Raw genomic sequence first — 27796 nt, forward strand, 5'->3', positions numbered from 1 at the left:
GTTACAGCAGAGATTTACGGTATGGGCGAGGACCGATCGGCTCGGTGTCACAGCAGAGGTTTACGGTACGGGCGAGGACCGATTGGTGTCACAGCAGAGATTTATGGTACGGGCGAGGACCGATCGGCTCGGTGTCACAGCAGAGAATTATGGTACGGGCGAGGACCGATTGGTGTCACAGCAGAGATTTATGGTACAGGCGAGGACCGATCGGCCCGGCATTGCAGCAGAGATTTACGGTACGGGCGAGGACCGATCGGCCCAGTGTTACAGCAGAGATTTACGGTATGGGCGAGGACTGATCGGTGTCACAGCAGAGATTTACGGTACGGGCGAGGACCGATGGACTCGGCGTTACAGCAAAGATTTACGGTACGGGCGAGGACCGATCGGCCCGGCGTTACAGCAGAGATTTATGGTACGGGCGAGGACCGATCGGCCTGGCGTTACAGCAGAGATTTACGGTACGGGCGAGGACCGATCGGCCCGACGTTGATAATAACTTACAGAGCCCTTTTCACACAGACCATATTGTTCAAAGTAATTTACAATGGGATAAAGTGCAAACATAAAAATAAAAGACGAAGATGTTAGTTAAAAGCAAGGTTAAGTGAAAAGGTTTTAAAATGGCATTTAGAAATGTCAACTGAGTCCACATCTCTTTAGGTATTGAATTCCACATCTTTAAATTTAAGTGTTCGGCAGAAGATCTGAGAGCTTGACCAGGATTATAAAAGAGAGCGATTCAGTGATGTAGTCTCGTTCCAGACCATTCAGAGCTTTAAGAACGGCTATGAGATCTTTTAAAAACTGCAGGAGTCCAATGCGCAGTCCAGTTCGGATGGGAATGATGTGCTCCCTCATCCTGGCTTTCGTTAAACAGCATTGAATGCCACCCTTCCTCCTGTGGGTCGAGTGCAAATTGTCCACTACAACCTACAGACCCTGGTTTTGTTTGGTCTGTCTGCAGGTGGAAGAAGCAGTAGCTGTCCTACAGGCTCACCACGCTAAAGAAGACGTACAGAGAAAGGGAACGCTGAGCTGAGCAGGTGAGGCTGTCAGCTGTTTGGTGGCTACAGGGGGCTTTGTGTTGAGCTTGGTTCCATTCGGACTGACGCTGGACCTTTCCCTGCGTCCCCTCCCCATTCAACATGAGCGTTTGATAAAGAAATGTATAGTGTACAGCCAGGCTGTTTGGCCCAGTGGTTCTATCCAGGTGTGTGTGCCCCTCCTTGTGTCACTGCCAAATGTCCTTCTAGTCCCTTCCCTCATGAAGGAGAAACAGACTCGATGAGCCAAATGGCCTAATTCTACTCCTATGCCCAATGTCTCGTGAACCTATCCAAAGTCCCTTTGAAGACATGCTAATTTCCTAGACCTCTCCATGTGTAAAGGAGTTCCATAGTTTAACTTTGAATTAGATTCTTTCTGAAATCTGTCCTTCATGATGGAGGCTATTTGGCCCATCAAGTCCATGCCAGCTGCAAAAGCAGTCCTATTAATCACATTCTCCCAATTATTTCCGTTCTATTTCCCTGTTACCTTCTCTCACACACCCACTCATCCTCTGCAACTCTGCTAATCTCCACCAACTCGGTCAGCTTACACTTCCCAGCCCCCACACCGCTGCGACGTGGCAGGAAATTGAATACCCAGGGAAGCAGAATGTGCAAACTCTGTATGGACAGCACTGGAGGGAGGTCAGAATTGTGTAAACTCTGTGCGGACAGCACTGGAGGGAGGTCAGAAACGATGGGACTTCACCCTGTTGTACTCTGGGGGATACCATCTTGACCTGTGATGTTGGAGTGGGGTCAGAAATGCCGGGACTGAAATACCATTTTGACTTGTTGCATTGCTGTGATAGGATTTATTGGTAAGTTATATATTCACGGTTTGGAGATTTGTGCTTGCTGGTTAATTGAAATATCTGCAACACACAAAAGTTGCCGGTGAACACAGCAGGCCAGGCAGCATCTCTAGGAAGAGGTGCAGTCGACGTTTCAGGCCGAGACCCTTCGTCAGAACTAACTGAAGGAAGAGTGTCCTAACGAAGGGTCTCGGCCTGAAATGTCGACTGCACCTCTTCCTAGAGATGCTGCCTGGCCTGCTGCGTTCACCAGCAACTTTTATGTGTGTTGCTTGAATTTCCAGCATCTGCAGAATTCCTGTTAATTGAAATATCTATTGTCTTGTGATCTGCCAACTCTTCCAACTCTGAACTGCCCCATGGAAAGTCTAGTTTCTTTTTTTCTCAGTACGGGAATAGGATTTTGTCATGGTTGCATACGGTTAATGTAATGCTTCATAGTACCAGTGGGCAGAAGATCGGGCACATTCATTTGAAAACGGCACTCCTTGTCAGGAGTAAGTCATTGTTTTCACAAACATGCGAAGGACATAACTCTTGTGTTTTGTGGCTCAGTCTGTAAGGAGATTCTACGTTTTCCCCATGATTGTGTGGGTGTCCACTTGCTGCTCCAGTCTAAAGATGTACCGTTTCGGGTTGCTGAGCTGCGGGGGTGCTATGTTGGGAGGAAGAGGACTTGTTTAGCTGTTGTTGCAGCTCTTGTTCTGATAAACCTGGCTATGTTGGTGCCAGAATGTGTGGGGACACTTGTGGGCTGCCCCCAGCACATCCTTGGGTTGTGTTGGTTGTTGATGCAAATGACGCATTTCACTGTATGTTTTCACGTACATGAGTCAAAATTTGTCTTCAGAAAGCTTAGAACAATCTAAAACCCACTGGTTGACTACTGTGGTTCAGGAAGGGACATGGTTCCCGGGGTTTAACTCTACCTTATATGGCAAATCTCAGGCGATGTGAAGAACTGCAACCTAACTGGTGTCTCTTGTCATCAGAGCACAAATTGAGGCATGAACTTGTTTTGAGCCATTTGGCAAAGTAGCTTTGCAGCATCAGCCTGGGTTCAATCCCAGCCAGTGCCTGTCAGGAGTTTGTACGTTCTCCCCGTTACCGCATGGGTATCTGCTGACTTTTGGCATCCTGGCATTCATAAATCAAAGTATTGAGTGTAGGAGTTGGGATGTTATGGTGAGGTTGTATAAGACATTAGTGAAGCCAAATTTGGAGTATTGTGTGCAGTTCTGGTCACCTAACTATAGGAAGGATATCAGTAAGATTGAAGGAGTGCAGAGAAGATTTACTAGGATGTTGCTGGGTTTTCGGGAGTTGAGTTACAGGGAAAGATTGAACAGGTTAGGACTTTATTCCTTGGAGTGTAGAAGAATGAGGGAGGATTTGATAGAGGTTTACAAAATTTAGGTGTATAGACAGAGTAAATGTGAATAGGCTCTTTCCACTTAGATTAGGAGAGATAAATACGAGAGGACATGGCTTTAGGGTGAAAGGGGAAAGGTTTAGAGGGAACATTGGGGGAACTACTTCACTCAGAGTGGTGGGAGTGTGGAATGAGCTGCCATCTGATGTGGTAAATGCGGGCTCACTCTTAAGTTTCAAGAATAAATTGGATAGGTACATGGATGGGAGAGGTCTGGAGGGTTATGGACTGGGTGCAGGTCAATGGGACTAGTGGAATAAAGTTTTGGCACAGACTAGAAGGACCGAATGGCCTGTTTTCTGTGCTGTAGTGTTCTATGGTTCTACGGGTGCTCTGGTTTCCTCCCCAAGATGGCTGAGTTGGTAGGGTAACTGTAGCCGTGGATGTAATTGGGCAGTGTGGGTTCACTGGGTCGGGTAGCTGTGCCCATGGATGTAATTGGGCAGTATGAGTTCACTGAGTTGGGTAGCTGTGCCCATGGACGTAATTGGGTATTGTGGGTTCACTGGGCTGGGGGCCTGTAACTAGTACATTTCTGAAATGTGGGAGGAAACGCACATCATTACGGGGGAACATGAGAACTCCTTACAGATGTCAGAGTTGAACTCTGAACTGCTGTAACAGCATGGCACAAACTGCCACTCTACTGTGACACCCCACCTACTGTGTGACCATTTTGTTTCTCATTTTTGTAGGAAAGCACCGGGACTCCAGGAAAACCGCTTCATGAAGGAAGAATCTTTGGGGGCGGGGGGGGGGAGATAAAGTTCATTGGAATAAATTATGCATATGATTTAAGCCAAGATCAGCAGAAAACTAAGCACAGACTCTGAGGGGATAAAAATCCTGCTGAGATTGTGTTGAATGGCTTCTGCCCTTTCCTGTCTTTAAATTTGCCTTTAATAAATTATACTGAATGTGGATTGGATTGAGTTACTTCTCCATGTGAGGAATTTGGAGAAAGTTAAACAAGTTCTATACCTGGAAAGTTTCCCTAAAATAACACCCAACAAAAGCAATTGGATGCCAGGCTCTTTGAGAGGGGGTTCAGAAGGCATTGATTTTTCTTTTTTTTTTGGAGGGGGGGCAAGTGGCATTTAATTTAACTTCTGAAATTTCATTTTGTGTTTACCAAGTGGTAATTACAGCTGGAGATTCACTTCTCACAGAGGATAGAAAAATAGAGGCTATGTGGGAGGGGAGGGTTGCATTGATCTTGGAAGTTAAACGTTTGGTGCAACATTGTGGGCCGCGGTATTGTAATGTCATGCGTTCATATTTAAACTGACCAGATCAGTGAAGATCCAGCTTAGTACCATTCCACTGCTTTACTATAAGCTACTTTGAGATACTGTAACGAGCTCTTTACAACACAACAATTGAATCTACCTTCACTGTACCCCACCAGTGAATCCGGACCTGAACTGCACTCTCAATTACCCTCAGCCACATTTTTTCCGTTTAATCTGTTAACTTCTTTCTGTGGCTTTGGCAGGACCAAGAGTCTTCATCCAATGCTTCCCAGTCTGGGCTAGTATTTTGGTGAAACCCCTTGTATAGAATCTTTGCCAAACACAGAAGTGGACATCCCCTGGGTAGTTCACCCTTGTACTTAGCCTGGGTGACATACATTGCTCTACCCCAAGCTGCCTTGAGTAACACACGATGCTGGAGCAGCTCAGCAGGTCAGGCAGCCTCCATGGAGGGGAATAAACAGTTGACATTTTGGGGTGAGATCCTTCATCAGGACTGGAAAGGAAAGGGGCGGGGAAAGAAGTGTGGAGAGAGGAGAAGGACTACAAGCTGGCGGGTGATGGTTAAGAGGAGGTGAGATGACAGGTGAGTGGGTGGCTGGATGAAATGAGAAACCAGGCAGTGATGGGTGGATGAGGCAAAGGGCTGAAGGAGGAGGAATCTGATAGGAGATGGCAGTATTCCCTTCCATGCATAATAGAAATGAGAGGAACCAAAGAGGTAAGGAGAAGTGGTGAGAAGGTAAACAGACTGGGGAGGGAGAGAAATTGACAGAAGTTAGAAATCGATGTTTATGCCATCATTGTGGAGGCTACTTGGGCAGAAGGGGAGGTTGCTCCTCCAACCTGAGTTTGGCCTCAAGCCAACATGTTGGAATTGGAATGTCTTTAAGTGCTGGTCAGAATCTATTTGGTGGAGGAATATCTGGACAGCAAATAGAACAATTATTCCAGCCTGCTTTCGATCCAAACTTCACTTCAGGATCTGCTGCTACTCAGTTTTGTGGGACTTTACGAAAAACTTTTTGGTCAGACTCTGCCTAGACTGCTGCCCAGAAGAAATGGGAGCAACCTTTGTCTGAAGGCCTGGACGGTTATCACTGATATGTGGTTTCCTGATACCATTTATCATGCATCTTCCCGTTTACGAGCGCTCCATTCCCTGTGGCTGTCTTCCTCTGTCATTTACAACACATTAGCCAAACCACACTTGGAGCATTATGAGTAGTTTTGGCCACTTTATCCAAGAAAGGATGTGCTGGCTTTGCAGAGTCCAGAGGAAGTTCATGAGAATGAGCCTAGAAATGCAACAAGGTAATCTGTGAGCACTTGATGGCTCTGGACCTGTAGTTGCTGGAGTTTAAAAGAATGGGGTGGGGGCTTGTAATGGAAAGGCCTTGAAATAGTGGATGTGGTGAAGATGTTTCCTATAGTAGAAGACTAGAACTAGAGGGCAGAGCCTTAGAATACAAGGATATCACTTTAACAAAGATGAGGAATTTCCTTAGCCAGATGGTGGTGAATCTATGGAATTTATTGCCACAGTGGCTGTGGAGACCAAGTCATTACTGATTGATTCCTGATTTGTAAGTGGGTCAAAGGTTATGGGGAGAAGACAGGAGACCGGGTTAAAAAGGACAATAAATCAGACATGGAGCAGATTCAGTTGTTGAGTGGCCTGATTCTGCTCCATGTCTCATGGTTTTATAGAGCAGATTTGATGGGCTGAATGGCCCAATTCTTTCTGCTTCTGTCCTGTGGTGCTTTGTTGGATATTGTAGTCTATGGCCACGCAACTGACCATATTTCTCCCTCAAAAGCTGTCCCTAGGATAGAATTTATTTTTATGGGAGCTATCTGGTCAGAACATTGGCTGATAAGCTTTTAATAATAGTAGCCATCAAGGCCTTTGTCTTCACTGACTGCTTTGGAATGTGTGCGTGTGTACACACACAATGTTTTAGGCATTGCTTCCCCCTCCACTATCAGACTTCCTAACCGTTTATAAAACTGTCACTATTTTCTCTGTTTGCACCAATATTGTAATTTATAGGATTTTTTAATGTACTACATTGTTCTGTAAAACAACAAATAGTCAGCAGCTGTTGATCCCAGGGGATGATGGGTTTGTGCCTCTGGTGGACCGTGTCCTCTCCGGATTTCTTCCTCACGGTTTACTCATGAAGCCTTTCTCATGGGTGGGCATCGCCCCAAGGCAATGGAGGTTTAAAATCAGTTTTCCTTCTCCAAGGCTGCTGTCCAAGACTGACGACCCCCCAACAAATATGACCTATTCTGGTCATAATAAACCTGACAATGAATGCAGTTTCAGCAGGAGGTGAAGGTTTGGCAGATACTCTCCAGTGGCAGAGGCCAGTGAGCTATCATCTCCAAAGATGTTATAAATACAGGAATACCTGAATGGCTGGGTTTGTGGGCCATAAGGAGCAATGTGATAAAACTAGGCACAGGCTTTTAAAAAAAAAACCTTGTACTCCCATTCCTGAGAGCAGATGGGAATCTTGCTTTAACATCTCTGAAGGATATCACATCAGCTGGTGGAGTACTGTCGTCTAGATGCTACCTTATGTACTGGTATGTTTTTAAATTATTCTTTATCTTATTGTGTTTTTTTAAGCTGCTTTAGATCCAGAGTAACAATTATTTCATCCTCCTTTACACTTGTGTACTGGAAATGATATTAAACAATCTTGAGTTTAAACCACCCAAGTAGGAATGGATTTGGCCCCGTCCATCACACGTAAAGCCCTCCCTACCATTGAGCACATCTATATGAAGTGTGTTGCAGGAAAGCAGCATTTATTACCTGAACAGCACCATCCAGGCCATGCTCTATTCTCACTACTGCCATCAGGAAGGAAGTTCAAGACCCACATCACCAGGTTCAGGAACAGTTATTACCCCTCAACCACCAGGCTCTTGCCCCAGTGGCGATAACTTCAATTGCCCTATCACTGAACTATTCCCACAACCTATGGCCTCACTTTCAAGTTCACTTCATTTTGTGTTCTCTATTTATTGCTCATTTATTATTATTATTTGCACAGTTTGATGTCTTTTGCACACTGTTGTCCACCCTGTTGGTATGGTCTTTCATTGATTGTTTATGGTGACTCACATGTACTTTGAACAACCCTTGGACCTTTTTTGTTGTTCCAAAGGATCTGACTAGCCTACTTGATTAAGTATCTCAGTAATTGCCACTAAATTGGTTTCACAACTCTTGCAAGTTTGTGCATTAACAATGCGTCGGGTAGAATAATGAACAAGACATCACTTGTTGTCATTGAGAGTTTAATACCTGAGTTTGAAGATTTACAGTGCAATACAGATTCAAACCACACCACTGAATGCCTGAGATATCTAGAACCAAGCCTGAAGAGGATCATCACTGTCCTGTCAGTGCTAGATATTACACCACAGAGAAACAATCAAATGCTTGTCCTTTGCTGGGAGCTTTGGAAAAGGATTCCCCCACCCCACTAAATACAACACTGCCTTTATCCATGCCCGTAATGCTGTCAGATTTCTTCATAGCTTGGAGTTCCATATTCCCCACACTCCAGTGTTGCTCAAACTCAGTAACTGTGCAACGAACCCTTCCTGAATGAAGACTGGATTTGTGGGGGCAGTGTCTAACAAATGCTTGCTGAGAACCAGCTTCCCCCATCCCCCTCCCACCCCCAGGAAAAATAGGCTGTTTGCCTCAATACTTAACATTTGCAACACTACAAACAATGTGATACATGACTACTTTATTCTCCCAGGAGTGCAGGAAGGAGAGACAAGAATATTGTGCTGGCCTTTTGGGGATATTAAAATTTTCTAGCTTTTTTTTTCCAGTGATATAGCATAGCCTAGGCCCTTTCAGCTATGCTGCTGCATTAACCTCCAACAAACTTGTTTAACCCTAATTCAACGATCATTTAACCTACTGAGTACATCTTTGTACTCTGGGAGGAAACCAGAGGATCCAGGGAAAACCCAAGCATTCCACAGGGAGGTAGAGACTCCCTAGAGAACAGTGCTGAAATTGACCTCTGAACTCCAGAGCATTGCACTAACTGCTATACCACTGTGGCACCCAAAAAGACCCCATCTCCAAACTCTTCCAGTTGTCTAGCAATAGGTGTGCAGCATAAATCCACAGCTGAATCAACACTTGCATGCTGGCAAAATACTGAGCAAACCCCAAGGAAATTCCATGTTGCCAGTGCCTCTGACTTGTATTTCACCTCCTGCATTCTGTATCCCATTAGGATATTCCTCCAACAATGATGTAATATCTTTTATAATCCCATGCTTTTATGCTGTATGTTATGTACTGGTTCTTAGTCACCAGGCTCAGCAAAAAATACATCCCAATAGCACAATCAACACCCAAGCAAAGCATAAACACAAGAGATTCTAATGAAGGCGCCAGAGATTTGATGATGAGTCAAAGCATAAATACAGGAGAGTTGATGAAGAATCAAAGCATAAACACGAGATTCTGATGAAAACTCCAATGAAAGGTGAAAGCACAACACAGAATCCTGCAGATGTTAGCAATCCAGAACAACACAAAATGCTGGAGGAACTGAGCAGGTCAGGTAGCATCTATAGAAATGAATAAACAATCGATGTTTAAACCAAGACCCCGCATCAGATCTGGAAAGGAAGAGGGAAGCAGCAAGAATTCTTCCCCCTTCCTCTTCAGTGTTGATGTTGTGACAAGGCAAAGGCTAAGCTAATGTCCAGTCAGGGATAGTTTACAGATTGTGTGCAGTCAACCCAGGCAAGAGCATAGCTTCCTCTTGTAGAGCAGGGTACTGGAGCATCTGCATACCAAGACGAAGAAAGAATGCAAGGCACACACTAACTACTGGACAATTACTAACTCTAAAGTATCATTGGTTGTTAGCTTGTAGTGTCTATTGGCAATTGATTATGCAAATAAGGAATTTGCACACAGTTACCAGTTGGTCAATAACTAGACAATTTTCTATGAAAGCATCATTTCGTTGTTTAGTTTGGTGATAGGGCCAAGGCTACTCTCCTTGTGCACTATAAAGTGTGATTGAGGAACTAGTCCAAGTTACTAAACAATGACACCAGTACTGATGGAGGGTCTTGGTGCAAAATGTCAATCCTTTATTCCCCTGCAAACGTGCTGCCTGACCTGCTGTGCTCCTCCAGAGATTTGTGTGCTCTCCAAGCAAATCATCCACCTGGAACCTACTGATGGGTGGGGTAGGTAAAAGCACAAGGCTGATAGGAGATTAAAAGAAGCAAGTGAACAAGATCCAAGCAATGACCCACTATTAGAGCTAGAATGCCTGGAGGCTTGAGTGACTGGGTAATATGCACCTTCCATTATTCTAACATGTGGTCAGCTGGTCCTAATCATCCACAAGGGACAAATTCTGGAAGGAGACGCAACTACAATTGTACACGGCAAAGAGCCAGAAACCATGGGGGCCAGGAGAGAAGGAAATAGAGAGAACACGGGGCTATGGAAAACAGGTTCTGCAGTTTTCCAAATAAAGTTGTACAAAGAAGAAACTAAAACATTGCATTGCTTCTCAAAAACAATTTGCAAACAGCCTATTGATATTTATATATTCTTGGTTGTGTAGTTCTAACCCTGGAATAATAATTCAAGTGAAGGATCCTGAAGCAAGTTCTATGAAATATTTCTGTTGCATGGGAGCTGTTTATCAATGTCCCAACTGCATGGGGACAGACACAATCTGAGTTGAACCAAATACAATTCAAATACAGTTTAATCCTACTTACTCTCTTTGGTGTCATGCTAGTTATTTTTTTAAGAAAGGTCCTTGAGAAGCAGAACAAACTGATTATATATACACAAGTAGTTTCTTCCAGAGCCTGTTCAGGCCTCCCTCTGACCAGCCAGCTCCACGCTGCTTGCCTCAGGTCGTTTCTAAGGCTCAGGCTTACTGAGCTGTTACTTAATGAGCTTCTGGACTTCTTGTAGCAGACGTTGTCCAGCTGAGATGTTTGGGTCCAGCTTCAGCATCTCACAGAGATCAACACTACTGCCCTTGTAATCCTGAAGAAATAAAAAGTAAAGTCTATTGCTCCATTTCCAACTGAGATTAAAAAAAGATTAGCTTTATTTGTCACATGTACATCAAAACATTGGAACCTACAGCGGTGCTAGAAAGTTTGTAAACCCTGTAGAATTTTCTCTATTTCTGCATAAGTGACCTAAATTTTCATCAGATCTTCATGCAACTCCTAAAACTAGATAAAGAGAATTCAAAACTTATACTTGTTCTTTTATTTATTGAGAAAAATGATCCAATATTACATGTATTTGTTGGAAAAAATGTGAACCTTTGCTTTCAGTAACAAGTGTGATCCCCTTGTACAGCAATAACTTCAGCCAAACGTTTCCAGTAACAGTTGGTCAGTGCTGCACATCGGCTCGGATGAATTTTAGGCCATTCCTCCATACAAAAAAATTACTTCAACTCTGGGATGGTGGTGGGCTTCGTTGCATGAACTGCTTGCTTCAAGTCCTTTCACATTTCTATAGGATTAAGGTCAGGACTTTGACTCAGCCATTCCAACACACAAATTTTCTTTTTAAACCATTCTGTTGTTGATTTACTCTTGTCTTTCTGATCATTGTCTTGTTGCATTATCAAACTTCTATTAAGTTTCAGGTGACAGACCAGAAAAACTACTGCTCTCTCTCCACAGACATTACCTGACCTGCTGAGTGTTTCTGGCATGACATGCACATGATGCTGGAAGAACTCAGCAGGTCAGGCAGCATCCAAGGAGGAGAATAAACAGTCAACGCTTCAGGCCAAGAAACTTCATCTGGACCAGAAAGGAAGGGACAGGAAAGTCAACTGTTTATTCCGCTCCATAGATGCTGCCTGACCTATTGTGTTCCTCCAGCATTTTGAGTGTGTGTTGCCCTGGATTTCCAGCATCTGCAGAACCTCTTGCGTTTACGTGTTTTTGACTTTTCTGTTTTTCTTTCAGATTTCCAGCATCTGTAATGTTTATTTATTAATATAAACATTCAACTGTGCTCTTAGAAGTGCTGTTCTTAAATTGAAAAGTAAATGAAGGAGCTATTAATCAGAATACAATCAGGTTTACTATTACCGGCGTATGTTGTACAACTTCAAGCGCAATACATAATAATAGAGGAATAAATAGTAATTACTTGAAGTAGTGCAAAAATAAAATCCTTTCTGAAGTCCACAATCAGTCCATAATACAAGTCCCTAAAGCTTGGTCACAGAAGTAGTTTATAAAGGCTATTTTACAGGTCAGATGTGGTTTAAGAAGGAATATCAGAGCTTGGGTTTTGATTTATTATCAACACGAGAAGGTCTGCAGATGCTGAAAATTCAAAGCAACATACGCAAAATGCTGGAGGAACAGCAGCAGCATCTATGGAAATGAATAGATAGTCGCCATTTCGGCCCAAGACCCTTCTTCAGGGCTGAGAAGGAAAAGAGGAAGATGCCAGAATAAAAGGAGGGGGGCAGGGAAGGAAGGAGGTGATAGGTGAAGCCAGGTGATTGGGAAAGGTCAAGGGCTGGAGAAGAAAGAATCTGATAAGAGAGGAGAGTGGACCAAAGGAGAAAAGGAAAGGGTGGGGGAGGCGGGTGAGAAGTAGTAAAAAGTCGGAATGGGGAATGGGGGGTGTGAAATCCAGACTGACTGACTCACACTCACTCACTCTGCTAGGGGAACTCAGCAGGTCAGGTAGCATCTATAGAAAGCAATAAACAGTCAATGTTTGAGGCCCAGGCACTTCATTAGGACTGATGAAGTAAACTGCAAGCTGACAATGCCTGTGCAGTTGAAGGTAAGGTCATCGGTGGTGTTAGTAAGGGAAATGGATATGCAGAACACTGGGACTGTTTAGAAATCTGAGCTTGCTTGCCACATCTTTCTTACCTTCAGCTCTTTTCGGGCCATTGCACGGCGGTAAAATGCTTTCAGGTTTTGGGGGTCCAAGGCCAATGCGGCTGTACAGTCCTTCTCTGCTTCGTGATACTGCTGCAGGTTCAAGTAGCACAGTGCTCTGCCGGGAGGACACAACAGACAAGGTCAGTCAACAAGGCAGAAAGCAGACAAAACACGAACCACAGGCAGCTGGAGGGAACCATACAGGTTTGCCTGCATGAACACGGAGCTGAGGACTAACTGTCGTCACCACATAGGTCATGCTCTCTTCCCGCTGCTGCCATCACAAAGAAAGCACAGGAGCCTCAGGACTTGCACCACCAGGTTCAGGAACAGTTTTCACCCCTCAACCATTAGGCTCTTGAACCAAAGCGGATAACTTCACTCAATTTCACTTATCCCATTGTTGAAATGCTCCCATGACCTATGGATTCCCTTTCAAGGACTCTACATCTCACATACTTGATAGTTATTCTTTATTTATTTATTAATATTATTTCATGATGTATTTGCACCATTTGTTGTCTTTTACACACTGGTTGAATGCCCAGTTGGTGCGACCTTTGTGACCTTTCGTTGCTTCTATTATGGTTATTATTCTATTATGGATTTAGACCATCAGACATAGCCACAGAATTCAACCACTTGGCCCATCGAGTCTGCATCACCATTCAATCTTATTTTTACCCCCTCCTCAGTCTTCTCCCAGTAACCTTTGATGCCATGTCCAATCAAAAACCCCTCAATCTCTGCCTCAAATACACCCAATGACCTGGCCTCCACAGCTACCTGTGGCAACAAATTCCACAAATTTACCCTCTGGTTTGAGAAATTTCTCTGCATCTCTGTTTTCAATGGACACCCCTCTATCCTGAGACTGTGCCCTTTTGTCCTAGGCTCCCCCATCCTAGAAAACAGTCACAACACGCTGGAGGAACTCAGCAGGTCGGGCAGCATCCGTGGAAACGATGTCAATGTTTCAGGCCGGAACCCAGTCCTTCCACACCTACTCTGTCCAGACCTTTCAACATTCGAAAGCTTTCAATGAGATTCTCCCCCCCCCCCCCCATCCTTCTAAATTCCTGCAAGTACAGGCCCAGAGCCATCAAATGTTCCTCGTACGATAACCCTTTCATTCCCAGAATCATCCTTGTGAACCTCCTCTGGACCCTCTCCAATGCCAGCACATCTCTTCTAAGATGAGGGGCCCAAAACTGTTCACAATACTCAAGGTGAGGCCTCACCAGTGCCTTATAAAGCCTCAGCATCACATCCCTGCTCTTGTATTCTAGATCTCTTGAAATTAATGCTAACATTGCATTTGCCTTCCTCACATTCAACTCAACCTGCAAGTTAACCATTCCAATGTTCTGCACAAGGACTCCCAAGTCCCTGTGCATCTCAAATTTTTGTATTTTCTCCCCATTTAGTAATAGTCCACACATTTATTTCTTCTACCAAAGTGCATGACCATGCATTTTCTACCATTGTATTTCATTTGTCACTCTCTTGCCCATTCTCCTAATCTGTCTAAGTCCTTCTGCAACCTACCCATTTCCTCAACACTACCTGCCCCTCCACCAATCTTCGTATCATCTGCAAACTTGGCAACAAAGCCATCTATTCCATCATCTAAATCATCGATATACAGCATAAAAAGAAATGGTCCCAACACTGACCCCTACAGAATACCATTAGTCACTGAAACGGATCCTTTCATTCCCACTCTCTGCTTCCTACCAATCAGCCAATGCTTTCACCATGCCAGTAACTTTCCCATAATACCATGGGCTCTTATCTTGGTAAGCAGCCTCATCTGTGGCAACTTGTTAAAGGCCTTCTGAAAGTCCAAATATACAACATCCACTGCATCTCCTTTATCTATCCTACTTGTAATCTCCTCAAACAATTCCAACAGGTTCATCAGACAAGATTTTCCCTGAAGGAAACCATGCTGACTTTGTCCTATCTTGTCCTGTGTCACCAAGTACTTCATCACCTTGTCCTTAACAGTTGACATCAACATCTTCCCAACCACTGAGGTCAGGCTAACTGGTCTATAATTTCCTTTTTGCTGCCTTCCTCCTTTCTTAAGAGTGGAGTGACATTTGCAATTTTCCAGTCCTCTGGCACCATGCCAGAGTCCAATGATTTTTGAAAGATCATTTCTAATGCCTCCACAATTTCTACTGCTACCTCTTTCAGAACCCTAGGGTGCAGTTCATCTGGTGCAGGTGACTTATGTACCTTTAGGTCTTTCAGCTTTTTGAGCACCTTCTCTCTTATAATAGTAACTGCCTCACTTCTCTGCCCTCACACTCTTCAACATCTGGCACACTGCTAGTGTTGTCCACAGTGAAGACTGATGCAAAATACTCAATTTAGTTCATCAGCCATCTCCTTGTCTGCTGTTATTTCTCCTGCCTCATTTTCTAGTGGTCCTACATTCACTCTCATCTTTTTTTTATATATCCTTGAAAATTTTTTCTATCCGCCCTGATCTTGTTTGCTAGCTTGCTTTCATATTTCATCTTTTCCCTCCTGATGCTTCTTTTAGTTGCTTTCTGTAGATTTTTAAAAGCTTCCCAATCCTCTATCTTCTCACTAATTTTTGCTTTGTTGTATGCCCTCTTTTTTTGTTTTTACATTAGCTTTGGCTTTTCTTGTCAGCCATGGTTGCACTATTTTGTCTTTTGAGTATTTTTTCACTTTTGGAATACACACGTCCTGTACCACCTTCATTTCCCCCAGAAACTCAAGCCATTGCTACTCATCCCTGCCAGCATCTCCTTCCAATTTAATGTTGCCAATTCCTCTCTCATATCACTGTAATTTCCTTTACTTCACTGAAATACTGCTACATCAGACTTTACTTTCTTCCTATCAAATTTCAAGTTGAACTCAATCATATTGTGATCACTGCCTCCCAAGTGTTCCTTTACCTCAAGCTCCCTAATCACCTCTGGTTCATTATAAAACACCTAATCCAGTATAGCTGATCCCCTAGAAGTCTCAATGACAAACTGCTCTAAAAAGCCATCTCATAGGCACTTAACAAACTCACTCTCTTGAGATCCATTTCCAACCTGATTTTCCCAATCGACCTGCATGTTAAAATCTCCATTGACTATCATAACATTGCCTTTTGCCTCATCTTTTCTATTTTCCATTGTAATCTGTAGTTCACATCCCAGCTACTGCTGGGAGGCCTGTATACAACTACCACCGGGCTCTTTTCACCCTTGCAGTTTCTTAACTCAACCCACAAGGATTCAACATCTTCTGATCTTATGTTACAGCTTTCTACTGATTTGACGCCATTCTTTACTAGCAGAGCCACGCCATTCCTCTGCCTAGTCCTTCCTATCCCTCTGATACAATGCATAACCGTGGACATTTTGCACCCAACTATACCTTCAGCCACAATTCAGGGATGACCACAAAATCACACCTGATTACCTGTAAAAGTGCAACAAGATCATCCACCTTATTTCTTATACTCTGTGCACTGAGATATAAAATTAGAGTACTCTATTTGCTACCCTTTTTGATTCTGCATCCCCAATGTACTGATACTCACCCAGATGGCTGCAATTTTGTCCTATCATCTGCCTGCCTTCCTGACAGTCTGATTACACATTTTTTTTATCCAGCTATTCTATCCTTTGTCCCTTCACTACAGTTCTTACCCCCACTCCCTGCCAAACTAGTTTAAACCCTCCCCAACAGCTCTAACAAGCCTGCCCATGAGAATATTAGTTCTCCTTGGGGTCAGGTGTAATCCGTCCCCGATGTACAAGTCTTTTGTACAAGTCATATGTCCCCCAGAATTATTGAGTATGCCCTATAGGAAGAGAATCTCAGGACTGTACATGGTGACATACTGTGTATGTACTTTGATAATAAATTTACTTTGAACTTAATTGTGTGTAGGCCATGACTGGATTATATAGAAACTGGGACTAGACCATGAGATATAGGAGATATATAGATCATATTGGCCCATTGACATTCAGTCATGGCCGATTAGTATCTAATTCTGTTAAAGATTTTTAAAGACCAAAGACTAGCTTTACTTGCCAGATGCACATCAAAACATACGGTGAAATGTGTCACTTGCACCTGGGATCAACACCCAGAGTCAGGCCACGTGCTGGGGAAGCTCGCACGTATCACCCCGCTTCCTGCGCAACATAGCATGCCCACAACTTACTAACCATAACTAACTCATCCGTCTTCAGAATGTGGGGGAAACCCGAGTACCCAGAGGAACCCCACACGGTCACGAGGAGAACGTACAGACAGCGCGGGAACCGAACCGGTGCTGTAAAGCACTTTGCTAGCTGCTAGACTGCAGGTCACCAACGTACCTGTTGGTGTAGGTGGTACACTCGTTGCTGTTCAGCTTCAGACTTGCAGTGTACTTGCTCACTGCCTTTCTGTGCTCTCCCTTCTTCACAAGCAGATTCCCTTCTTCCTTAAGAGACTTGGCTTGTTCGAGGCTGCTGGAAGCTGACAAAAAGCAAGCATTGAGTACAGTTCACAAGAGGCCCCCAAGTTTGCTCACACACCTCACACGGTTAAGGGGCTTCACTCTGAAGCCAGGCAAGAGGTAGGCTACTTCGAGTACTCAATATCACTCCTGATGTCAGGCTAACCTCCTCTATCCTCCCCAAGCCCATTATCCCTCCCTGCACCATACCCCACCCTGCCGCAACGTTCTCACACCGCAAACTTCCCACATACATCCTCCAAACTCTCTTCTGGTGAAGGGTCTCAGCCCGAAATGCCGAATGTCAATTATCCTCCACAGATGCTGCCCGACCTGCTGAGTTCCTCCAGCATTTTGTGTGAGTTGAACTCTCACAGAACTCCGTATCACTGTGACTGACTGAGAAACACACATACCTCTCATCATTTCCACCACAGATGGCAAAGTGTGGTCAGGAGCCGGTCTTTGCTGTTCGAGAACCATCAGAGTTGCCAAGGAGACTGAAAATATCTCCCAGAGGTGAGAAGCCAGTCTCAATCCCACAAGGTCCATATGCTGCTAGACTTTATTTTTCCAAGTGGAAAAATACACAGTCACTTAAAAACTTATTTTATTGTGATACAGTGCACAATAGGCCCTTCCGGCCCTTCGAGCTACACTGCCCAGCAATCCCCAATTTTCCCCTAGCCTAATCACAGGACAATTTACAATGACCAATTAACCTTACAACCGGTAGGTCTTTGAACTGTGCGAGGAAACTGCAGCACCCTGAGGAAAACCCACGCGTTCACGGGGAGAACATAGAAATTCCTTACAGATGGCGTCAGGAATTGAACCCAGGTTGCTAATACTGTAAAGCTTTGTGCTAACCACTATGCCACCCTTGGTCATGGAGCACTACAGCCCTGAAAAAGGTCCTGCTTCAACCTGCACCTGGACCATATCCCTCCAATCTCTCCCAATTCATGTACTTATTCAAACTTCTTTTCAGTATTTCAACTAAACCCACAACAACTGCTTCTGCTGGCAGCTCAATCCACACTCAAACGACCCTCTGAGTGAAGTGTTTAACATCACCCTTGATGGCTCTGTGATTTCTAGTCCTGGTCATCCCAATTAACTGAAATATTTTATCGCCAACTACCTAGTTTGGACTTCTACCTTTAAAATGCTGATCAAATCACTGCTTGACAATCTAAATTCCAGAGTGTATCTGTAGATGGCATATTCATAACCTTTAGAACTCAGACAAAATGACAACAGTTGGGTCTGATCCTCTTACCCGAATTATCTCCATTCTGCTGCACGCTTGTCTTCTTTGTGCCTGCATTTCCGGGAGTGCTGGCTCTCCAGTTGTGCTGGAATGCAATAGGTACCGATGGCAGTGGAGGGAGTCTATCACGCCAATTGCTCCCATCCTTGTCTATCAACACCTTCCTCATTCTACAAAGGGAGTGGAGGACACAAATGCAGATGATATGGTAGGTGAGAGAACACCTGGGAATGTGGTGTACAGTTTTGGTTATAGGAATGATACCATTAAACTTGAAAAAGTATAGAGCAGATTTGTGATGTTGCTACCAGGACTGGGTTACAGCAATAGGAACAGGATAGCAGACTAGGAATAAGATTCCTTGTAGTGTAGGAGACTGCAGGGTGACCTCTTAGAGGTCTATAAAATCATGACCAATACCTGGTCGATGGGACTAGGCAGAATAACAGTTTGGCAAGGAATAAATGAGCCAAAGGGCCTTTTATTTACTGTGCTGTGGTGTTCTTGTCGCACACACCAGAACGGGAATGGGAAATGGAATTTAAAAATGTTTGGCCACCGTTCCCCCTCCGGGTCTCACCAACGTACAAGGGGCCGCATCCAGAGATGAGTCTAGGTGAAGTGTTGCCTCACCTGGGAGGACTGCTTGGGGCCCTGAATGGATGTGAGGGAGGAGGTGAATGGACAGGTGTCACACATTGCCATTTGCAGGGATAAGTGCCAGGAGGAAGATTAGTGGAGAGGGTCAGATGGGTGGAGGAGGCAGGTAGGATCCCTATGGAGACAGCAGAAGTTGCAGAGATGATGTGTTAGATGCAGGGACTCACAGAGTGGTAAGCAAGGATAAGAGGAGCTCCATCACCAATAAGGTGGCAGAAGCATGGGGTGAGCACGGATGTCCGGGAAATAAAGGTGGTCAACATCAATGGTGAGTCATCAACCAAATGTCAACTGTCCATTTCCCTCCACAGATGCTGCATGATAGGCAGAGTTCCTCCAGCTTCTTAGAAAAAACATTACAGCACTGGATAAGTGATGTGCCAACCTTTTAACCTACTCTAAGATCATTCTAACCCCTTCCTCCCACACAGCCCCTCATTTTTCTGTCATCCATGTGCCTACCTAAGAGTTTCTCAAATGCCCCTAATGTATCTGCCTCTACCACCACCTCAATTCTCCCACCATCTCTCGTTTAATTTTCACGTACTCTCTGCATAACACACTGAAGACTGCTGCAGGAAAACAGGCTCAGAAACAACAATGAGTCAATCATTTCATTCCCTTGCGGACATTTTCTTTATTGATTGGTTTACTAATTATTCATTGAGGTACAGCATGGAATAGGCCCTTCCAGGCGTGCCACCTAGCAATAACCCGATTTAACCCTAGATTAATCATGGGACAATTTACAATGACCAATTAACCTACTATCCAGTGTGTCTTTGGACTGTGGGAAGAAACCCGCACAGTGACAGGGAGAACGTACAAACTGCTTACAGGGAGCAGCGGGAATTGAACCTGGGTTCCCTATACTGAAAATGAGGTGTGCCAACCACTACACTACCATGCCTCGACATACCATACATCACGTGCACTTTTTCGCCACCTGCCCACTACACACCTGTTCATGCCGTCCTGTGCAGCCTGAACACTGCCGTCCACCTGGGTAGCTGTCCAGTAGTCCACAAAAGCCTGGCGGTATCGTTCCAGGGCATCGTAAGCTGCAGCACGACGAATCAAAGGCTTTAGCGCAAAGGGAACCAGCTCCAACGACCTGGCGGGAGAATGAACGGGCAGAGAGACAAGTGTTCATTAGACCAAATGGACTTGGAAATGTCATGTCCACTTCTGGTCACATTACAGGACCAGGACCTTTGGGCCATCATGTCTGTGCTAAATACAATGACGAAATAAACTATTTCCCTGCTGCCTGCATGTGATCCACATCCCTCCATATTCTTGCGCCTACCAAAGTCTCATATCTTCTTCAACCACCACCCCTAGCAGCCCACTCCAAAATAAAAATCCCTGCCCAGTACAGACCCTCCAGCCCACAATATTGTGACAATCCTTTAGCCTAATCTAAGATCAATCTAATATTTCTCTCCCAAATAGCCCTCCATTTTTCTTTGAAAGGCCCCTAATGTATCTGTCTCCACCACCACCCCTAACAACCACCACTCTCCCTATTAAAAAAACTTACCCCCTACATCCCCTCCAAACAATTTTAAAATTACCATTATTATATGCCGTGTCGCATGACATCATCATGCCCTGTGTCGTATGACGTGGACAATCATGACCTAAAACCATAATTGCTCTTGGCAAATTTTTCTACAGAAGTGGTTTGCCGTTACCTTCTTCAGGGCAGTCTTTAAAAGACAGGTGACCCCATCCATTATCAATACTCTTCAGAGATTGTCTGCCTGGTGTCAGTGGTCACATAACCAGGACTTGTGATCTGCACCAGCTGCTTGTACGACCATCCACCACCTGCTCCCATGGCTTCACGTGACCCTGACTGGGGGCTAAGCAGATGCTACACCTTGCCCAAGGGTGACCTGCAGGCTAGCAGAGGGAAGAAGTGTCTTACAGCTCCACCCCGCCACAGATTTAATATGATGCCCCCTCATATTAGCCATTTCTACCCTGTGAAAATGTCTCTGGTTGTCCTCTCGAGTTACTGAAACAGTGAGCTCATGTACATACGCAGTGCAGTCTTTAATACAGTCACTGCAATTTCCAATCTTCAGATAACAGGCAGCTCGGTTCGAATACAGGACACTCAACTCTTCGGGCCACTTCTTCCCTGAGGAAGACAGAAAAACTCAAATTGCCAACATTCAGCAAACGGGGCACAAGTACCCTCTGTACAAACAACAGAGAAGGGACTCGGGGTAGGAGTGAGAGGGGTGTGAATTGGATTTAGAGAAGAAAAGGGGTTGAGACAGGGAGCGGGGTGTGAAGGGGATCTTGGTGGTGGGAAGGGGGAGAGACTGGGAGAAAGGATCATGATGTGGATAAGAAGGGGGCCTGGATGAGAAGGAAGGGGGATGGGGAGGGGGAGGTTAATAATGATAAGGAAGGGGAAGGAGATAGGGACAGAAGGGAAAGGAGATGTACTGTGGAGGGCATTCTAACTGGTTGCATCACCGTCTGATATGAAGGGGTCACCGCACGTGATCTGAAAAATGCTACAGATAGTTGTAAACTCAGGCAGCTCGTTCCTGGACACTAGCCTCCCCAGGATCAAGGACATCTTAAAAAGGCAATGTCTCGAAAGGCATCATCCATCATTTAAGACCCCCATCACCCAGGACATACCAACTTCTCATTGCTACCATCAGGGAGGAGGAACAGGAGCCCGAAGACACACACTCAGCGATTCAGGAACAGCTTCTTCCCCTCTGCCATCAGGTTTATGAACAGTCCATGAACTCGTCAACACAATCTCACTATTTTTTCCCTTTCTTTTTTGCACTAATTTAATTTATCTATGTTTTTCTTATTCTACTTTATAGTTATTATTGTCTTTTGTAATGTACTACTGTCTCAAAACAATAAATTTCAGGACATCTGCCAGTGATAAGAGTGGGGAAGGGTTCAGAGGGAAGGCAGCAGCGAAAGGGTTAAAATGTGTATAAGGGAATGTGGAGAAAGGGGGCAAAGGGGGAGTGGTTGGAGGGCAGTAGAGCCCACTGCTCTACCCTTTCCATACCCATGACTGTGTGGCTAGGCATAGCTCAAATGCCATCTGCAAGTTTGCTGATGATACAACCATTGCTGGGAGGATCTCAGATAGAGATGAGAGGGTGTACAGGAGCCAGTTGAGTGGCAAGACCAAAGAGCTGATTGTGGACTTCAGAAGTGCAAGACGAGGGAACACCAATCCTCAGAGAGGTGGGAAGTAGAAAGGGTGAGCAATTTCTAGTTCCTGGCTGACAGTATCTCAGAGGATCTAACCTGGTCCCAACATATCGATACAGCTATAAGATTAGATTCAGCTTTATTGTCATTGAGCCGAGTACAGATACAAAGCCAATGAAATGCAGTTAGTATCTGACCAGAAATGCAAAGAATAGTGCTATTTACAAAATAACTGCAAATAAAAAGTGCTACAGCACACAAATATAAAAGTACTGAGACAGTACTATATGGGTGCAATACTGCTTAGCGCTGTGATGTGAGGTTCAGCAGGGTCACAGCCTCAGGGAAGAAGCTCTTCCTGTGCCTGCTGGTGCAGGAGTGGAGGCTCCTGTAGCACCTACCGAATGGGAGGAGAGTAAAAAGTCCATGGTTAGGGTGAGATGCATCCCTGATAATGCTTTTTGCCCTTCCCAGGCAGTGTTTATGGCAGATGTAAAAAGGAAAAGACTGGTAAAGACAAATGTAGGTCCCCTACAGACAGAAACAGGTGAATTGATTATGGGGAGCAAGGACATGGCAGACCAATTGAATAATTACTTTGGTTCTGTCTTCACTAAGGAGGACATAAATAATCTTCCAGAAATAGTAGGGGACAGAGGGTCCAGTGAGATGGAGGAACTGAGCGAAATACATGTTAGTAGGGAAGTGGTGTTAGGTAAGTTGAAGGGATTAAAGGCAGATAAATCCCCAGGGCCAGATGGTCTGCATCCCAGAGTGCTTAAGGAAGTAGCCCAAGAAATAGTGGATGCATTAGTGATAATTTTTCAAAACTCGTTAGATTCTGGACTAGTTCCTGAGAATTGGAGGGTGGCAAATGTAACCCCACTTTTTAAAAAAGGAGGGAGAGAGAAACCGGGGAATTATAGACCGGTTAGCCTAACGTCGGTGGTGGGGAAACTGCTGGAGTCAGTTATCAAAGATGTGATAACAGCACATTTGGAAAGCGGTGAAATCATCGGACAAAGTCAGCATGGATTTGTGAAAGGAAAATCATGTCTGACGAATCTCATAGAATTTTTTGAGGATGTAACTAGTAGAGTGGATAGGGGAGAACCAGTGGATGTGGTATATTTGGATTTTCAAAAGGCTTTTGACAAGGTCCCACACAGGAGATTAGTGTGCAAACTTAAAGCACACGGTATTGGGGGCAAGGTATTGATATGGATAGAGAATTGGTTAGCAGACAGGAAGCAAAGAGTGGGAATAAACGGGACCTTTTCAGAATGGCAGGCAGTGACTAATGGGGTACCGCAAGGCTCAGTGCTGGGACCCCAGTTGTTTACATATATATTAATGACTTGGATGAGGGAATTAAATGTAGCATCTCCAAGTTTGCAGATGACACGAAGCTGGGCGGCAGTGTTAGCTGTGAGGAGGATGCTAAGAGGATGCAGGGTGACTTGGATAGGTTGGGTGAGTGGGCAAAATCATGGCAGATGCAATTTAATGTGGATAAATGTGAAGTTATCCACTTTGGTGGCAAAAATAGGAAAACAGATTATTATCTGAATGGTGGCCAATTAGGAAAAGGGAAGGTGCAACGAGACCTGGGTGTTATTATACACCAGTCATTGAAAGTGGGCATGCAGGTACAGCAGGCGGTGAAAAAGGCGAATGGTATGCTGGCATTTATAGCGAGAGGATTCGAGTACAGGAGCAGGGAGGTACTACTACAGTTATACAAGGCCTTGGTCAGACCACACCTGGAGTATTGTGTGCAGTTTTGGTCCCCTAATCTGAGGAAAGACATCCTTGCCATAGAGGGAGTACAAAGAAGGTTCACCAGATTGATTCCTGGGATGGCAGGACTTTCATATGAAGAAAGACTGGATGAACTAGGCTTGTACTCGTTGGAATTTAGAAGATTGAGGGGGGATCTGACTGAAACGTATAAAATCCTAAAGGGATTAGACAAGCTAGATGCAGGGGGATTGTTCCCGATGTTGGGGAAGTCCAGAACGAGGGGTCACAGTTTGAGGATAAGGGGGAAGCCTTTTAGGACTGAGATTAGGAAAAACTTCTTCACACAGAGAGTGGTGAATCTGTGGAATTCTCTGCCACAGGAAACAGTTGAGGCCAGTTCATTGGCTATATTTAAGAGGGAGTTAGATATGGCCCTTGTGGCTACGGGGATCAGGGGGTATGGAGGGAAGGCTGGTGCAGGGTTCTGAGTTGGATGATCAGCCATGATCATAATAAATGGCGGTGCAGACTCAAAGGGCCGAATGGCCTACTCCTGCACCTATTTTCTATGTTTCTATGTTCTCAATGGTGGGCAATTAGGTGCTGATAATCCGCTGGGCAGTTTTCACCACGCTGGAGTGCTTTGCGGTCCAATACGGAATAATTGCCATACCACACTGAGGTGCAGTTGGTGAGTATGCACTCAATGGTACAGCAGTAAAAGTCCGTCAGTATCCTGGGACAGAGGTGAGCTTTCTTCATGCTCCGCAGGAAATAAAGGCACTGTTGCACCTTTTTGATCAGGATGGAGGAGTTCAGGGACCAGGTGAGATCCTCATAAATGTAATCACCAAGGAATTTGAAGCTTGATACATGCTCCACTACAGTTCCATTGATGTAGATGGGGACGTGAGTGTGACTCCTGGCATGCCTGAAGCCCACAATGATCTCCTTGGTCTTCTGGGTGTTAAGGGCCAGGTTGTTGTCCTAAAGGCGGCAAGATAGTGACTATATTTCATCAGGAGTTTGAGGAGATTTGGTTTGTCACCTAAAGCACTCACCCCCCTCCCCCCGCATGTACATATGCAGTGCAGTCTTTAATACGGTCACTGCAATTTCCAATCTTCAGATAACAGGCACCCCTCCCGCAAAAACTTCTACAGATAGACCCTGGAGAACATTCTGACGGGCTTCTGGGGTGGGGAGGGGGGTACGCTTGCACAAGATGCTACAGAGAGTTGTAAATTAGTCAGCTCCATCATGGGTACTAACGTCCGAAATACCGAAGACATCTTCAAGGAGCCGAGCCTCAGAAAGGCAGCAACCATCATCAAAGGCCCCATCACCCACAACATGTCCTCTTCCAGTTGTTAGGAGAAAGGCCAAGGAAACGGGGGGGGGGGGTGGAGGAGAGATGGGGGAGGGGAGGAGAAGAAGCCAAAGCAATGGGGAGAGGATAAAGCCCAAGGGTTCAACAGGAGGATAGAAGGGAGGGGGAAGAATGGTGAAGAGGGCGGGGGGACAGCTGGAGGTGGAGGGGAGGGGGGGGGAAAGGAGGGGAGGGGGGGAAAGGAGGGGAGGGGGAAAAGGAGGGGAGGGGGGAAAGGAGGGGAGGGGGGGAAAGGAGGGGAGGGGGAAAGGAGGGGAGGGGGGAAAGGAGGGGAGGGGGGAAAGGAGGGGAGGGGGGAAAGGAGGGGAGGGGGGAAAGGAGGGGAGGGGGGAAAGGAGGGGAGGGGGGGAAAGGAGGGGAGGGGGGAAAGGAGGGGAGGGGGGGAAGGAGGGGAGGGGGGGAAGGAGGGGAGGGGGGAAGGAGGGGAGGGGGGGAAGGAGGGGAGGGGGGAAGGAGGGGAGGGGGGAAGGAGGGGAGGGGGGAAGGAGGGGAGGGGGGAAGGAGGGGAGGGGGGAAAGGAGGGGGGAAAGGAGGGGAGGGGGAAAGGAGGGGAGGGGGGGAAAGGAGGGGAGGGGGGGAAAGGAGGGGAGGGGGGGAAAGGAGGGGAGGGGGGAAGGAGGGGAGGGGGGAAAGGAGGGGAGGGGGGGAAAGGAGGGGAGGGGGGGAAAGGAGGGGAGGGGGGAAAGGAGGGGAGGGGGGAAGGAGGGGGGGGGAAAGGAGGGGAGGGGGGAAAGGAGGGGAGGGGGGAAAGGAGGGGAGGGGGGAAAGGAGGGGAGGGGGAAAGGAGGGGAGGGGGGAAAGGAGGGGAGGGGGGAAAGGAGGGGAGGGGGGAAAGGAGGGGAGGGGGAAAGGAGGGGAGGGGGAAAGGAGGGGAGGGGGAAAGGAGGGGAGGGGGAAAGGAGGGGAGGGGGGAAGGAGGGGAGGGGGGAAGGAGGGGAGGGGGGAAGGGGGGGAAGGAGGGGGGAAGGAGGGGGGAAGGAGGGGGGGAAGGAGGGGGGGAAGGAGGGGGGAAGGAGGGGGGGGAGGGGGGAAGGAGGGGAGGGGGGAAGGAGGGGAGGGGGGAATTATCTTCACCCACTGCCCCTCCCTCTATGACCCCATTCCCCTTCCAACCCCGTTACCAGATTGCTGTAGCCGGCCGATGGCCTCCGAGTAGCGGCCCACCGCCTCTCCGTAGCGCCCGTGCTGGAAGAGCTCGTTGCCGGCGGCCTTCAGCTTTGCCGCCGCGGCCTGAGAGCCTGAGCCTGTAGCCATCGAATCCAGGAGCCTGTACTCGGATTGACTGGGTAGGGAGTGACCGGGTTGGAGGCTTGTGGATGCCGAGAGAGCCGCGGCCTAAACTGTAGCCGTAAGCCAGGAACTGATGCGAGTAAAGCACCGGCACTGGTAAGGGGAGGTCCAGACTCGGCCTGGGGCCAGGCCCCGCCCCCTCGCCTCCTTTAACCACTGAGGCGCCGGAGCGGCTGCACGGCGGGCAGGCAGTTGTATTTACTCGCCGCCCAGGTCTGCAGCAACCAGCCCAAGGCTCAGGCTTACCTGGCGGGTAGGCAGGATGGCGGAGCCAGGGCTACAGGGGGATGGAGCTGAGGCCAAGTTATGCCGAATGGCATACGGGCCGACTAACTCCAGACCCTCTGTTCTCATCTCAATCCAGAGGAACATCCACAGAGGACGGGAGGGAGAGGTTGACCATACTGGGGAAGAGAGTTGGTTCGGGTGGGAAGACACTAATTCCCTCACATATTAAGATAATAAAGAGATTAGGGTTTAATGACATTCGCCTGCTGCACACAATTTGCTGGAGAAACTCAGTGGGTGAGAAACATCTGTGGGATGAAAGGGACTGTTGAAATTTCAGGTTGAGATCCTGCAATACTTCCTCTAACTTCCAAGGGTTTCGACCTGAAATGCTGACAAACCCTCCTCCATCCCCGCAGATGCTGTCCAGCCCTTAGAGTTCCTCAGCAGGTTGCCGGAGGGGAATCGAGCTGAGGCCAAGAGCAGCTCAGGTCTCCCTGAATAGTACAGCAGGATTGAGGGGCTGAATGGCCCACTCCAGACCCTACGGTACTGTCAAGCTGAATTTGTTTAGGAGAATAAATAGTCGACATTTCGGCCTGACGTTGGCTGTTTATTCCTCTGCGTTAATGCTGCCTGACTTGCTGAGCTACTCTGGCATTTTGAGGGTGTTGCTCAAGATTTCCAACACCTGCAGAATCTCTTGTGTTTAAAATTGCTTGTTCCTCAAGACTCCAACACCTTGTGCATCTTCACTGATATTCACCTGCTCCATTTCTCAGGCAATACCTGGCATGGCCACAATGGAGCAAATGCACCCCCCCCCCCCCCCGTCCCTTTCATGCTGTTAGTGATGTTATGGGAATGAATTGAGGAAATCGGAAATGTTTTTTAACAGGGAAGGAGACAATAGAGAGAGAAAGGAAGGGAGAGAAGAGTCAATGGAATGATACAGGTTAATGGCTTTTCATTATAATTGGCCAGATCTGATGCAAG

General features: G+C 46.2%; 2 protein-coding genes across 7 annotated transcripts in view; one reads left to right on the forward strand and one right to left on the reverse strand.

Moving 5' to 3' along the window:
• The window catches only part of LOC134342645 (embryonic polyadenylate-binding protein-like), a 60836-nt gene extending 52393 nt beyond the window's left edge, over nucleotides 1–8443 (forward strand). For 5 of the 6 annotated variants that reach the window (XM_063041019.1, XM_063041018.1, XM_063041015.1 and 2 more), the window contains 2 exons: nucleotides 971–1049; nucleotides 3998–8443. In XM_063041019.1, coding sequence (XP_062897089.1) covers nucleotides 971–1045 — 75 coding nt within the window. In that variant the 3' untranslated portion in view covers nucleotides 1046–1049; nucleotides 3998–8443. The remainder of the gene's footprint in view (nucleotides 1–970; nucleotides 1050–3997) is intronic. The other variant, XM_063041016.1, reaches the window with a different exon arrangement.
• Nucleotides 8274–26687, reverse strand: tomm34 (translocase of outer mitochondrial membrane 34). Its single transcript, XM_063041020.1, has 7 exons — nucleotides 26404–26687; nucleotides 20992–21091; nucleotides 19904–20056; nucleotides 18292–18452; nucleotides 16888–17029; nucleotides 12509–12635; nucleotides 8274–10631 (listed from the first exon to the last, which is right to left on the reverse strand). Exons 1-7 carry the CDS (start codon nucleotides 26534–26536, stop codon nucleotides 10527–10529), a joined length of 921 nt encoding a protein of 306 aa, XP_062897090.1. The 5' UTR covers nucleotides 26537–26687; the 3' UTR covers nucleotides 8274–10526.
• Nucleotides 26688–27796: the final 1109 nt, after the last annotated feature.

Source organism: Mobula hypostoma, chromosome 2, assembly GCF_963921235.1.
Source record: "Mobula hypostoma chromosome 2, sMobHyp1.1, whole genome shotgun sequence".
NCBI classification, from domain to species: domain Eukaryota; kingdom Metazoa; phylum Chordata; class Chondrichthyes; order Myliobatiformes; family Myliobatidae; genus Mobula; species Mobula hypostoma.